Raw genomic sequence first — 15,903 nt, 5'->3', positions numbered from 1 at the left:
CCTTGGAGTTGCCATTTGGCAACATAAAAATTAAGTTATTCATCTCTTTCTGATTTAAAACTTACAGAAAGCATTGAGTTGATATCTGAAAGGCACCAAGACAAATCCAAAGAGAACTTGATGAAAAATATTTTGATGAAGCTCATAAGTCATTATTTTCATAGGTCATTTTAGATTGTTATTTAGTTAATACTAAACACTGTATATCCTCTTTTCAAACTCCTAAGTGCCTACAATATAATTATTCTTTCCCTCCTTAAAACACTGTTTTCTTGACCTTAATAACACCACACTCTTCTGATTTTCCTCCATCCCCAATAACTAGCCTTCCTCAATCTCAGTGTCTAATTTCTTCATTTATACATCTACAGTTGGCAAATTTTACAGAGCTCAGTCTGAACACTCTTTCTTTGTGTGTACCTTCTTTTCTTAATTTATTTTTATTCTAATTTATTATATATGACAGCAGAATGTATTACAATTCATATTAAACATATAGAATACATTTTTTATATCTCTGGTTCTATACAAAGTTTATTCACACCATTCATGTCTTTATACACATACTTAGGGTAATGATATCTGTCTCATTCCAACATCTTTTCTACCTCCAACCCCCTCCTTCCCTTACCACCTCTTTGCCCTATCTAGAGTTCATCTAATCCTCCCATGCTTCCTCTCCCAACCCCACTATGAATCAGCCTCTTTATATCAGAGAAAACATTCAGCATGTTTTTGGGGGATTAGTAACTTCACTTATCATTATATTCTCCAACTCCATCCATTTACCTGCAAATGCCATGATTTTATTCTCTTTTATTGCTGAGTAATATTCCATTGTGTATGTATACCACATTTTCTTTATCCATTTATCTACTGAAGGACATCTAGTTTGGTTCCACAGTTTAGCTATTGTGAATTGTGCTGCTATAAACAGTGATGTGGCTGCATCACTATAATATGCTCATTTGTTGATTATTGATTTTAATTCTTGCACTTTAGGAGTCTTATTAAGGAAGTTGGGGCCTAAACCAACATGATGGAGTTTGAGGCCTACTTTTTCATGTGGCCTTCTGTATTCCTGTTGCTATCCCTGTCCTCATCTGTGTCCTGTAGCCTCACCCTGTGTCCATTCCCTCATCTGCAGCTTAAATTCCTCACACTTATATCAATTGGCTTCTGTTCAAAAAATGAACTCCTGATTTGCCCAATTTTTGAAACTTATTTTCCCTTAAGTCTTTCCCTTCTCAGGAAATGGCAATACCATCTACTCTGGTGGTCAAGCCACAAACCTGCAGGTTATTGGTTAAAGCCCCTTCTCTGTTTCCTCCATCACCAAAACTATCATGAGGACCTCTTAAAATGAATGCAGATTCCATCCTCTTTTCCATCTTCACTGCCATCCCCTTGGCCAAAACAGAACTCAAGCTCTGTTCCTTCATTCACAGCATGTGCCACAGTTTAGTTAATTAGTTACCTCTCTGCTCCACTGGACTCCAGTGGGGATTCCATGATGACAGGAACTCTGTCTTATTCACTGAATCTCCAATACCTATCATTGAATTGAAGGAATGGCAAGTTATAAACAACATAGACTATTTCAACTAGATTACCCGGATTCTTAGGTATATTGGTGCAGCTTCATAGCCTAAATATGGCTTGGTTTCTTTATAGGGAATTACAAAGCATGTCTTCTCATCACCTGATTACCTTTTCACACACAAATTTATAAAACTTCTCATTTACATGCAAGTTTTAAATGAAAAATTTCCCTCATATTGAAGTGCATTCGTATGGCTTTGATAGAGCTTCAGATATTGCTTGCTAGCCATTTCCCTGGTTGAGAAAAAAGGTCCCAAGTAAACATAGCAGCAAACTGTGCCTACTGCTTTTAGTGGCCATCAGATACTCAGTTATTTTACCCTTCATTTACTACTATCAGTGGGATTGCTGGGTAGTTCATCTGATTTTATTGTTAACATAAGCAAAAAGAGTTTTTATGTCTATGCCATTTTATGTTATGGGGAAGATCTTTAGAAATGTGTTCTCTTTCAAAATATAAATACTTAGAAGAATTATTCTAATTATATGCTAAAACATACCTTAATTTGAATTGACAGTAGCAATCAGATTAAATTTGGGAAAACTGAAAAAAAAGTAACTTTTAAAACAATGAAGAGTTCATTTTCTTATTTCTAACCCTTTGACCTAATTTTACTACTAACAATCAAGAATTTACCAAATAGATGTGGTTTGGGGACGGAAGGGTTAGGAAAAAACTAATTTCTAATTAGCATATTAATGTGTTGCAAACAAATGGATGATATTGAAGTATATTAAATAATTAATTTGATTACTTCATTTAAACTTTCTACACAAAATTAATTTTTCACTTGTACATCTCTTCTTTAAACTTAAGTAAATTTTACTATATTAGGAAAGAGTCCACCATTATGGATAAGGAGACTGTGTTGCTACAAATTGCTAACCATCGCATCGCTATTTCTACTGATTAGTAATAGGGTAGCCATGGACAAATTAACTTCTCTGTGTCTCTTAAGATAAAGTACTTTATCCAGTGGTTTATAAGGTTCTTATGATTCAATAACTAAATGAATTTTAATTCATTATACTCTGCTTGCAATAATAGAACCTTAACTTGATGCCACAAACTCCCTTAAGTTATCATTCTGAATTTCTATCATTTAAAAACATGTGCCACATTTCTTTTATGTGTTCTCTATCTACTCAGAGCAGTCATTTGAAGAGACAAGGTTTAACTGTTCTGCTTCCACCAGGTGCCTGAGGACTGGGTGATCACTCTCTGGAGAAGGGTACCCTCCTTGGGCCAAAGAGAAGCCTGTTCTAGAGTTTTTAAGGAATTGTTTTTAGTTTAATAAATCAGCAAATATTTGTTGATGACCTGAGCATTGTGCAGGATATAGAAGAAAGGATAAGATCCAACCCTTGTTCTTGGGCAGACAATTCCAGCCAATACTTGAGCCCAGTTGTAGGACACGGGGCTTGAAGCAGACGGAGGTACCCTATGGAAGATGCTCCAGTAGGCCTGAATCTTGAAGCATAGGAAGACTTTCCGTGGAAAGGAGGGTGAGGAAAGCCAACATAGGAAATGAGAGTAACTCTTTAAGGAGAAAGTCTTCATGGTCCCTTCAGTGGGACAGTGAGGAGATGGCCTGCTTAGAGGGTACAGGTAGGATAGGAAATAACTGTGGGTAGGGTGGGAATGCCAGATATGGAAAGCCTCACAAAGTCCTGCCATAGCATTAATTCCATTAAAAGATGTGTTAATTTAATGGGACAAGGTTTTCCTGTGCCAGTCAAACTTTTTCATGTCATGAAAATCTTGAATAAAATCATCTGAGATAAGTGCAGATATTGTCTTGCCTAAGTAGCGTTAGCTGTGCGATCCTTAACGTGAGGAAGGGCAAACCTTGCAAGTAGATGAATGTGCGGTCTCTAACATTTGCTCAGTAACATTCCTTTGTTCCCTCAATAAATCTGTGTCATTACTGACAATGTGTAAGTCAACCAGAGGAGAAACAGCCTATTGGATGACAGGCTTAAGTGAATCTTGCTTTATGCCCTAATGGTCAACATATGGGCCTCTGTCAGCCTGAGTGGCAGGAATTTCCAAAGACATGGGCCTATCCAGAGAGAGAGAACACACACTGGAGCGCCCTTCCTCCAGGTCCCAGAGGTATGGGTCTGGGAACTATTAGCCAAAGCCCTCTGTTCCTCCTCTGCTGTCAGGAAGATGCATGTTGGTGGAGACAGAAATGTTTTTACACTGGGAACCCTGACTCCATTATTAATTTTATAGCTCTGGGGATGGTATGCTCGATTCTGTAAAGCTCCCTCGGCACTGCCTCACCAAAGTATGTTATGTGGTCCCTAACACATGTGATTTAGAAACTCAGACTCTTCTTCTCTTTCCCCTGGTGCCTATGTGAGCTCTTGAGTGAGTTGGGATGGGGACAGTACAGATGGGGAGGCCAGAAGCAGCTCCTTCCCCCAGCTGAGGCACTGGAAGACCTTCCAGGGTCCGCCTAGACCTGCACACTGAGTTTAGGTAGAAGATCTCAATAATTGTTTGGGGTAAAGATGACAAGAGTCTTTGTGTCTGGGGGTTGGGCTCTGTCCTGGGCCAGTCTCCAATGGGGGCATACTTCACAGCCAAAGCAATGGGATAGGGTGGTACAATGCACCTCACACATGCAAATGCGCCAGACACTTTGGACCTCTACTTGTAAACAAAGAGGGAAAAACTGGTGGACAAAGGGAAATAGAGGGCAGAGAATTTGAAAGAAGGAGAAATGAAGGAAGATAAGAGGGCAGAAAGGAAAGGGTGAACTTCTATCCTACTCATTTTTGAAAATATGAAAACTTGCCCTTATAGGTTTAAGGCATTTAGGTATAGCTGGGTTTCTATCCTCTAAGATTCCCATCATGGCCCAAATAGGGGTATGAGTGACTCATTAAATATATGTTCATATATTATTGGGGGGGGGGAATATCTAAAATTTTATATGTCCCAAACAAGTAGGCACATCATAAAACTCAGTGGCTCTCTTTCACCAAACACACATACATACATACACACATACACACACACATACACACACACACAATTTTGATTCTGATCTTTTATTTTAAGCATAATGGTGAAGCTCTCTGACAGGAGGTTGGTAAGATAGTGTAGACCTGCTGCTCTCAATAATAATGAGTCTTTGTTATGATTCCATTAAAGGAAACCAGTACAAGCAAATTTTATATAGATTCTGCACTCTAAAAATGCTCTTTTCAGAGTTTTGATGAAATGGATCTATGTTCTGCTAAAATGGCAGCAAGCATCCGAACTGCCCTTCTGCCCTATAGTTTGTCATTAGATCTAATGAGATCCATATCCCAAAGCAGGGCCAATTTGCAGTCTATAGCCAGGCATCCTCTCCTACTTCATAGACACCCTCCCCCTCCCCCTCAGCCCATTCCCTGGTATCCTGATACCTCAGGGGGGCCCATTAAGACTCCAGGCTGCGACTTCACCCTTTTTTCCACATCAGGGGCTCTCACTCCTCAAAAATCCTCTCTCATCTTGCTTCTCCTGGGCCCTCATTACACCCTGTGTGGGCAGCCAGCGGAGAGTGGCATGTCCAGATTCCCTGTGTTTCTCTGCATTTTCTAGCTGAGCACTGAACTACTGAGACATCTCATTGCCAGCCTTTGTTTCCTTTACTGAAACCACTTTTAACTTTCAACCGTGTCAGTGGTTATTGCTGTGTCTGCTCCTCTCTGAGTTCTGATGGTGTTGAGGTCACTTCACTGAGCAATCTCTCTGTTTAGAGTCCAGGCCAATTTCATGCATTTGGGGAACCCATGAGCATTACACAAGACTGAGTGAGCACACCACTCAGACCTCGTTAGCCTTTGAGCCACTGTGGACTCAGGAACAAGACCCTGGAATCTCTTATTCCCCGAAGCCTCACAGCCCCAAAGGGGATAAATATTCTAACACATAGTAATATATTCATGCTTTCATATTGTAGATCAGTGGAAGTGAAGAATGTTTACTGGTGGGCAAGGTTTATGAACAAAACACAAAAAGTTAGAAATTTAGAGTCACCTCTGTAATGCCAAGCAAAAGTCCTTTCTCACCTGTTGGGGCTCCCTCAAACCTATTATTTCAATTACCACTTCTAGATAAAAGTTTCCAAGTCCACATCTGTATCCCAACCTCCCTCTTGAGTCCCAGACAGGGTTTTCAGTCATTTCTACCTGATAACCCACAGCCACGGCAATCTCAACATGCTGAAAATTTAAGCTCCTTATCTTTCTCAAAGTTTGTTCCTTCCAGGCATTTCTCACCTTAGGGAATCCCCAGCATCAATATAGTCACCCAAGCCAGAACCTTAAAGTCACTCCTGATGCCTCTATCCTCCCATCCATCTGATAGTCACCATGTCTTGTTGGTCCTGCCTCCTCAACTTCTGTTGTTCACTAACTTCTCCCATTGCACCACCACCCTCTCAAGCCAGCCTGCCTTGAGTCCCCCCAGAGCACTTGGTGGGTCCCCTGCCCTGAGTCTGACCTGTTTCATGTCACTCAACCCCAGAACACTGATGATCCTTCTGAAACATGAATCATATAGTGTTGCCCTTTTTTTCAACACTATAATCATATAGTGTTGAAACCCCCAATAGATTTCCTTTGCCCTAGCCAGGCACAGTGCTACATGCCTGTAATCCCAGAGGCTGGGGAGGCTGAGGCAGGAGGATCATGAGTTCAAAGCCAGCCTCAGCAAAAGCAAGGTGCTAAGCAACTCAGTGAGACCCTGTCTTTAATTAAAATACAAAATAGGGTTGGGGATGTGACTCAGTGGTTGAGTGCCCCGAGTTCAATTCCCAGTAACCACTGCCTCCCACCCCCCCAAAAAAATTCCTTTGCCCTCAGGTTGAAGTTTAAACCCTTTCTGACATTACTCAAAGCCAGTCACGGTAAGCCTCTTCTCACCTCTCCAACCTCAACTCTTGATTCTCTCCCCTTGTGACATATTCTGGTCTGGGGAATACCTCTCTCCTCATTTGTTTCGGAGAGCTTTCCTGCTTTCCTGGCCTTGGCACATGTGGCCCTCCTCCTCCTCTCCACCGCCACCACCTTCTTGTTATTGAAATAGACCACACATGCAGGGTTGTGCCCATGCCACACATACACATTTTCTCAAATGAACATACCCACAAACCTGTGCCCATGGGAATCAAGGAACAGAAGAGGCTCGGCATTCCAGAAGATTCGAGAAGCCTCCCTCATCCTCCTTTTCTCTCTACCCTCCGAGAAATCACTAGCCTGACTTTGAATATCATTGACCAGTTTTCCCCATTTTTGTTCTTCATGTGCAAACCTAGTCTGAAATGAAAACCTTGTGTTCGATGTCTGTTGCTGTGTCACAGACTATGAAGGAATGTCATGGCCTGAACCAACCTTGAATCCTCCGCTTGGGCCTCAGCAGTGCTTGCAGCTGTGCCCTTTTTCATCCACTTCATTATCAAGTTTCTTGAACACTTGGCCCACAGGCTCTGCCCTCATGTCCTCTCCTCCCATTTGCTCTTCTACCACAACATCGTCCAGATCATCCACTGAAACTGCTCTCATCAAACGGCACCAGTCACCTCTTGCTGTGGAGCCAGTTTCCAGTATTCCTACTTGACACCTCTACCCCCACCCCCAAATTCAGTAAATCACCAAGTTCTGGTGCTTCACCCTGTGGCCTGTTGGGTACTGGTCTACTTCTGTCCTCACTCATTGTTTTTGGCCTAGACTGTGACACAGCCTCAAGGTTTACCTCCCTGCCCCAAGCTGTGCTTCCAGACTTACCATTCTGGTATGTTTTCCCTTAATTAAAAGTCTGGCCTAGCTTACCACCCACCAAGGAGTGAAGTGCAAGCTGTAGCCAGGCATGAGCTTGCTGTTGCTCTGGTCTCCTTTTCTATGCTCTTTGCCTAAGAGGCATCCTGTTCCTTGGCACACTCATGAACTTGCCCCTGAATCTGAACTCTTGAGAGCTTGTCCTTGGAATTTCCTCTAGGACATTCTCTCTTATTCTGGGATGCCTTTCACCCTGTTTATTCCCTGCAAATCTTATCCTCTGCATCCTGTCTCTAATGCCACCTTTTCTGTAAAACCAAGCAGTTGAGGACCCTTTTTCTGGTTCTGTTTTCTACTATTAATACCAAAAATTTAATTATTATAATATGGTTGGCCCATGGCCCCTTGGACATATGTTTTTTGGGGGAAGCTCTTTTCTTTGTTCACTAATAAATCTCAAACTACCAAAACTGTGCCTCGCACATAGTAGGTACTCAGTAAACATTTGCTAAGTGATTGGATGGTTAACATTTATAGAGCACTTATGCCACGCGCTTTCACACATTATCTTATTCATCCCCACACAAGCCTTTTGAGGAAGGAATTGCTTTTATCCCAGTTTTGCATGAGAGGAAACTGAAGCTTAATGAGATTAAGTAACTTGTCCACGATCACACAATATACGCATATCAGCTCTATGACTGAACTCTGAATTGTCCATGCTCTAAATAACCTCGCTGTACTGTCTTTGAGCTTTGCCTGCTGTGCTACTTTGCACATGACTCTACTGTGGTTTTCAGTAGGCCCTGAGCAAATGAAACAATTTTCCAAACGTAGTGGAAGCATCTCTTCCCACACATTTATCTTGTGCTATGTTTTGAAGCCCCTGAATATAAGAACTCGGTCCTATTTATTTTATTCCCTCCCTCCCCGCAAAACCCCAGGCAGCCAACACAGCATCTTACACATGTTTGTGTTCACTAAATGTTTATTGAATGAAATAATGGGTGTGCTGTTAAGAGGCACCATTTGGCAGGGAGTCCTTTTTGCACAATCAGTGATTTTGAGGATCGTCCTCATGGTTGTCCCCCAATCCAGGCCCATCTGCTTCTGCTTCTAACCCTTTGCTTTGCTTCTTCAGCATGATGTAGGCTTGGGGCCACCCCTGGCTGACCCACCCTCCACCCTGGCTCCGGCCCTCTGCCATCCTTCCTGTCCTCATGAAATTCCTCTGCCTGTCTTCCTGCTCTTGGCGGCTGATCAGGCAGAGTTGTTCTGCCCCCACCCCTGCTCTTTTTGACCCCACGCCCTGCTTGAACCCTACTGCTTCCCTGGTCACTCTGAACAGGCAGGGCAACATGACATTTATGTAGATAATTCTAACACAGAGCAGTTTGAGATAAACAGAGTGTCACGAGGCATTGTACAAATTGTGAAAAGGGAGACATTCCTGGTTCAGTGATGGAGCAACTGAAAACAAGCTAAATCACCATGTTTTCCATCCTGATATAAGGGTCCCCCCCCCCCCCCATAAGGAGTTTGGCTTCTCTAGTTTGTCAATTATTTATTATTGTTGATTGCAAGTAATGGAAATGGGATCAGTTTAAGCTAAAAGGGGACAATTATTAGAAGAATACAGTCTCTAGGAACTCAAAGGTTGGAGACCAGCCAGGCCTCTAGGAGAAATGGAAGCAGAACCAGAAAATAGTCTAGTGTCAGACAGTATTCTCTTTCCCTGATCCATCTTTGCTATTTCTGTGTATTCACTTCATTCCTGTCTTTCTCTGGATCTCTGCTAGTCCACAGACCTCATCACAGAACATGACTGCCATGGAGGTAGTGACTGTCAAAATCACACAGCCCCATGGAAATCTGCCTGATAAGCTGCACATGAGTCAGGTACGCACCCTTGGTCCACTCATTCAGTGCCAGTGAGCAGCGTAATGTTCAACATGGCTGCTGGGGTGCTGAGCTCTGTGAAAGAAATGGAAAGGATCATTATTAGCTGAGAAAACTCTACCAAAATGTCCACTGCACTTGGTTCTGCTGTTTGATAATGCTATTGTAAAAGACTTCTGTGTGTTTCCCCAGAAATAGAGCAAATTAAGAGGCTTTCTGTCTTTTTCATTCTTTTTCAGAAAGCGAATACATAAATATAGATTACCATTTAGCAAACATTTCCCTGATTAACAAAGATGACTTTCCACTCGTAATTCCTAACAGGTTTTTAATGCCGGTTCTGTTCTGTGAAGGCCATGAATCCTGGCCTCCACAGGTGCCTCCCACATGTCTCTGTAGCCTGCTTGATTGCCTAGGATGGGGGAGATAAACCAGGCAGGGCTGGTCCCTCCCTCCCCAGGGTTTCACACAAATGATGTCTACCTCTCCCCACCAGCAACCAGAGTTCCAGTTTTTTTCTAATAAGCTTTTAGTGTAAGCAGGTCTGCGGAGGTGGATTTTCCTCCCTTTGTGGATTCTATACCCCTACAAATTTGGAGAGAACTAACCTTGGTCACTGCTTCTTTTAATATGGTTTGAGGTTGGGAGAGTGGGAATCAGGATCTGGCTTTGCCCACCCAATGATGCCCTTACCCAAGGCCAGGTAAAACTACTCTGAAATTCAGAGCTGAATTCAGGTTGCCCAAGGCAAACCCAAAGTTTCATGACCCTCCTTCCTGAATTCTGTCCTCCTGGCCCCTGCAAGCTCCCTGCAGCTTCTGGAAATGATATGATCAGCTGCATGGACCCATAAATCGGGGTTACAGCACCAGGCTGTGTAGAGGTGGGGCCGGGGCCCTGTGCCAGAGGATGGACCTCCTGCTTCTCCTCCTGAGACATATTGTAATCCACTCAAACCCTTTCAATGACACCTTCCTGGGTTGTCTTCCAGGCTCCCTGGGTACAGCAGGCCGTGTGTGCAACCTGACTTCCAGAGGCATGGACAGCTGTGAAGTCATGTGCTGTGGCAGAGGTTATGACACCTCCCGCATCACCCGGATGACCAAGTGCGAGTGTAAGTTCCACTGGTGCTGCGCCGTGCGCTGTCAAGACTGCCTGGAAGCCCTGGATGTGCACACATGCAAGGCTCCCAAGAATGCCGACTGGACAACCTCCACATGACTCCAGAGGACCTCACTGTCCACCTTCCTTCCTGCAAGGACTCCATTGGATCTGCAAGGACACTGGACCTCTGGGTTGTTTCCTGGGGGATATTTCCTAAGGCATGTGGCCTTTGTCTCAACAGAAGTCTTTTCTCCCTTGCTGGGGCCTCCAGGACATAAAGTATACCCTATTCTGTCTGTCTTCCAGCATTCTGGGGTCACCTCTCTTCCTGGTAAGTTCTGTTTGGAAATGGCATGACAGGTTCTTAGAGAGGGAGAGCGATGGGCCCCAGCCTCTGTCACCTAGACTCTTTCTCTTTTTTTGAGCAGCTGTCCAGGGGCAAAGAGCGTCTCAAAGTAGCTTTCTCTGTGTCTTCCAATAAATGATCACAGCTAAGAGATTCCATACTTCCCTCTGGGAAATGAGGAAAGTATAATCAACGGCCACCAAATTATCTTTAATTCTTGAAAAGACCAAGCAAAGCTTTTGTCTGATTGAGTAATGTCCGCAGCTACCATGCCCAGGGGTAATTGGCAATTGTTTGAAGAAAGGATGGCTTTCAATAAACTTCAGTTTTAAAATGCATACTTTTCAAGGCATTTATTGCCATATTAAACTCTGATGTAACAAAGTGGGAATGTGTATCCTTTGGTATGATGGTGTTTTGAATCTTCACAATAGCCAGATCCACAGAGAGTAATTGCTATGCATGACTGTCTCCTCCATATTAAAGAATCTTTAGAAATGAGACTTCACTAGGATCTGAAGGGAATTCATAGGAAGATGGACCATCCAGCCATATTCTGTAACTATTGGGTGAATATGGTGGGAAATAACTTAGTAAGAGGAATATCAGAAAAACGTGTTTGTGCAGATAAAGAAAGGGGAAATTCCTATTCGGTCTTATGCATCTGATCCATGGAATTTTGTAATTGAAACAACTTTGAGAATGAAAACTTCTGGAATGATATGACCAGCAAACCAAAATGCTGACAGAGAGGTTTCCAGAGCTAAGCAATGCCCAGAACAGCCTTTACCAGATGCCCAGGAGAAGTTGGCCACATATGCTGAGGAGCATCGGCTAGTACCCATCACCCTTCCAGCACATTTTAAAGACCTGTCACTTTTAATTGTGTTCATTTGATGCTTACAAGATGACGTGATCCTGTAGCCTAAAGCAAATGACACATAGCCTTGCCTGTAAAGTCAGTAACCCTACTACATTACATTGCAAACAAATCACAAGTTGGAAACTATATTTAAGGGACCCAACTGTAATTATGGGAACATCAATATGCAAATAGTGGTTAGCTTCTACCATCAGCCAAAAGATGACATTTAGGGAAAATTAAGAGGTTGCCTGTCCCATTTTTTTATATTAAATGAAAGAAAGGTAAAATCTACAAAGCTGTTTCTCATTGCTTGGTGCAGTTTGGTTCTTGTTCTAATGTAGCTCTTTAAAAAGAGCTACATTAACAAGATGTTTCATTACGTACATCTGGTGTCAGATCATTGAGGCTTGTTCATTCTTTCACGCTTTGAACTTTGTGTTTTTCTATCCTTGCTGTAGGTCACTTAGATGAAAACTTACGAAAAACAACTGACTGGACTACTTTGTTATAATTGGTATTTGATTCCTCTTAAAAAATGAGTGAATCTGTCCCTTTTCCCTCACTCCTAAGTCTCCAAGTTGGTTGTCTAATAAATTATTATTTCCTCTTTTTATTTTATAATAGATTCCCAGGGTGGGAAGAGTAGAGCAGAACAGTAGCTGCTATGACACAGAGTAGGGCAGGCCAGGCCAGGGGACAGCTGCCTGGCCTTCAGTTGTACTTAAGCATGGCATAGATGCCTTCATGACATTTCCATGGGGTCCCAAAGCCATATGCCCTTCTTATTACCAGGTGATCTGTGAAATCATAAATCCATGGGTATATTTAGGATGGGGGTGGGGATCTCAGAGGACATGTCAGCTCTCCCTAGTTAGGGGAAACTGAAACCAAGAGAAGTAAAGGAATCTCTACAAATGTCAGCCACTACCCCAGTGATCCATCACAAGTGGGACCACACTGTAAGGGGATTTGAGAAGGTCAAGCACGTTATCCAATCAATGAAACTAGTCTGTCTCAGAATTAACTCAGTGGACTCCAGGTAATTTTAGCTTCTAAGGGGATGTTCACTTTTTTTATTTATTCTTGGGATATTCATATCTGATCTTATTTTCATGCTGAAATTCACCCCTCCTAAGATTAGCAAGGGGACTAAGGCCTATCCATCCAACTGATCTACACAGATTGTCCCAGTATGTAGGGGAGAGTGTGGCAGTGCTTGCAAGGGGCAGTGGAGTCCTCATTGAGAAGGGCATAAGAAGACAGTGAAATGTTTTTATCTGCTTTGAGTTCTGAAAGAGTACATTTATATTTAAAAGAAAAATTTAAGGTAAGTGAAGATAATTTAAAACTCATTTTCTTTAGGATTTAGTAGAGGATCAACATTCTAGGATTCTGAAATGCGCTAAATTCTTGATTACTTGATGCCTTGAAGTAATTTGTTTGGCACAAATCACCTCCAAAAAAGTAATAATAATGATGGGAAAATCCATCCAGTTCCAATTCCGCCCCCCTATAAAAGTTTTACTATAAATCAAAGTTTTCTAGACCCAAGATAACCCCTTTAGTTTTCCATAATATCTGAATACATTTCTACAATAGATCTTGATTAGTTCACTGGCATTTTCTATAATCTGCATGTGACCCTGAGATTTAGCATATAAGTTCTGTCTCCAACAAATTTGCTTTACTGACTGGGTTTATGGTGCTGACTGATATTTGTCTGTATTCTCAGAACAACAGTCTCTGGTCAAGATACGTTCTATTTACAGCCTCCTGAATGCCCCTTACTGTCTGAAAGAGTACATGTACTGTCTTCAGAGGCTAGTCTGTCCCCTCGAATGGCTCAACCTCACTCACAGAAGCTCCCCAGTGCCACGGTCCCACCTTGCTCCACCTCTGTGCTCCCTTAGCACCAGGCACATTGCTGATGGAAGAGGGAGAGGCCTGGAGACCCCCATAATACTGGCTTATCCCATGTTACCAGTTGAAATAGACACCAGAGAAGAAGAATCTATCAAATGGCAATTTAATCTGGGTGGGACCAGATGATGGATGGGAGGGGACAGGTAGCTTTTGCCAAGTGAGCAGTGGAGCTCTGTGATCATGAGCAGTGGCATTTTCCACTCTTGTTGGTCACTCCTACCCTTCTTCCTGCGGTTGCTTCCCTGTCCCTGCCGCCCAGCACTTCCTTCCTCAGGCTCAGGGCCCCAAGCCATGACTCAGACCCTCCATCCCCCGGTGTGTGGCTTTGCTCGAGATGACCCATGTTAATTTCAAGAGGTGTTTTGAAATTGTCAGAACTATATTCCCTTTTATTGAAATGATTACAAAGCTTGGAAAGATTCGGGCATCACGTTTCTAAGACAGTTACTTTAAAGTCAGAAAAATCCAGTTTCACATTGGGTGTTTGCATTGAGGGTTGGGGGTCCGCATTAATTTAGCAAGGAGCCTCACCATCAGCTGTAAGAGACCTAACACAGGCTGTGTCAGAAGCGGTGACATGACCGTGCACGTGCTGTGCTTGATGGCGTTTGCGGGCCAAGATCTTGTTATTACTTCTCAGTTATTAAAGGTTGGCCTGGGGCTAGTGTTGTTTCACTCAGATAAAAAACATTCATCTCCCTCTTGCCCGCTCTCAAAATAAAGACTCAGAATAGCGTCCAATGGACCAGAAACTTCTTTTGTGTCTATTTACTGTACTTGGACCTGGGTTTCCTTGTCTTAAGAGCAAGATTGTACTGAACAAACAGACCCCGCCAGTTCCAAAACTGGTAAATAGCTTTTGTCAGGCCGGTGCTGAACTTCTGAAAGGCAATCTGCTGGTGTGAGGCGACAGGTAAGGTGTGCTGATTTTGACCTCCTTACCTCCTTACCTAAGCAGAGAAAATTTTCACTCATCCATGAGTGTGTTCTTTACATTTTTCTGGGGATCAGCAAGGTGACAGGTGGTTTGCAAAGCCCAACATGATTATTATTTTTCTAAATCATAGTTGTTCCAGCCCTGGCTGTTTTTGTCTCCCTGATATTCACATGAATTCCTGTTTAACCAAACCTCCCACTTCCACAAGCTAATAAAAGTGTCACGCAGATTGTACAAAGAACTATTGTTATTTACAAGTCTACATTTTCTGTGAAATCAAAACATAATAAAGTGAATTTTCAGTGTTAACTTTGTTATTTTTAACTTGTGGTAGTCTTGCCAGACCTTCTGGTGAAAAGAAATCCCTGTAGGTTATGGGAACTATTCCTTCGTCTTTTCTCAGGACCAACCTTCAAATAACTCCATCAAGAAACATCTTCAAGACTTACAGGGGAAACAATTAACTTACTGATAACTATTCTTGTGAGTGAATGGGGAAGGCTTAAATTCAAGATTGAGAATTATTCCAGATTTTCACTCTGTGTTTTCCTTTGGGTGCCGTCTGAGTGCTGACCCCTTCCCAGGGCTGGCATCCTGTGGCAGTGTTTGTAAATTCAGCATCTCTCCACAGCAGGTAGCCCACTCCTGTCACCTCCCTGAATTATTGCTTTCCCTACTGATGGCTGAAATGGCATTTTTTCAGCTTGATTAGAAACATACAAGATTCCTTCCCCCTTGGAGTTCTGTGCATCCTCAATGCATAGGTTGCTTATTTTAAGCAAAAAAAAAAAGTTCAGAAGATGGAAATAAACTCTCCTTCAACAGACAATCCTAAACTCCTTTCCTCTTCCCTAGTAACCTATATTTTGGGGATGAATAACCTGATTTAGCAAGGCAGGTCCTGCACTCCAAGCATCCCAACATGTCCCCACAGTTAGGCTGCCCACTGTCCCTCTAGGACACTATCTTCCCTTCCAGAAACTCCCATGTCTATCTGTGTAATCAGAAAAAGAGGCGATTCATGTGTCTGTGTGTTTTTCAAAGAATATTCCCCCCAAATATTTGGCCATGAAATTTCCCTACTATCCCATCCATTGTGAAAGAGAGTTGTCTGGTGCAGTTTAATCCTAAACAGAAGCAACCATGGTCTTTGCCTACCAGATGCCTGAAGCAACTACCTCAGCCCCCAGTTTTGACAACCCCAAAATGTGTCCAGACATTGCCAAATGCCCCCCATGGAACCAACGGTCTCATTAAGACTTTGGATTAAGTCTTCAATTGAAACACAAGCCAGTTTCAGTTAGGAACTCCTCACTGGAATATTAGTTTAAAGGGATTTATATTTTCTCAGTATTAATGTATCAGGCCAGCTAGGAAGAAATCTTTTGGAAAATGTGTAATTGTAGAACTCCTTGGCATCGTGGAGCAGAGCAAGAAAGACTGACTTGA

At 42.6% G+C, this 15,903-nt stretch overlaps 1 protein-coding gene across 1 annotated transcript in view; it reads left to right on the top strand.

Annotated features, from left to right (window-relative positions):
* The window catches only part of Wnt2 (Wnt family member 2), a 41,157-nt gene extending 30,130 nt beyond the window's left edge, over positions 1-11,027 (top strand). The window contains exon 5 of the mRNA XM_026410568.2: positions 10,271-11,027. Within this exon, the coding sequence (XP_026266353.1) occupies positions 10,271-10,500 (230 nt within the window). The 3' untranslated portion in view covers positions 10,501-11,027. The remainder of the gene's footprint in view (positions 1-10,270) is intronic.
* Positions 11,028-15,903: the final 4,876 nt, after the last annotated feature.

The sequence above is a fragment of the Urocitellus parryii genome, chromosome 3, assembly GCF_045843805.1.
Source record: "Urocitellus parryii isolate mUroPar1 chromosome 3, mUroPar1.hap1, whole genome shotgun sequence".
Classification (NCBI taxonomy): domain Eukaryota; kingdom Metazoa; phylum Chordata; class Mammalia; order Rodentia; family Sciuridae; genus Urocitellus; species Urocitellus parryii.
The sequence above is the reverse complement of the archived record's forward strand: the minus strand, read 5'-3'. Positions and strand labels throughout refer to the sequence as shown.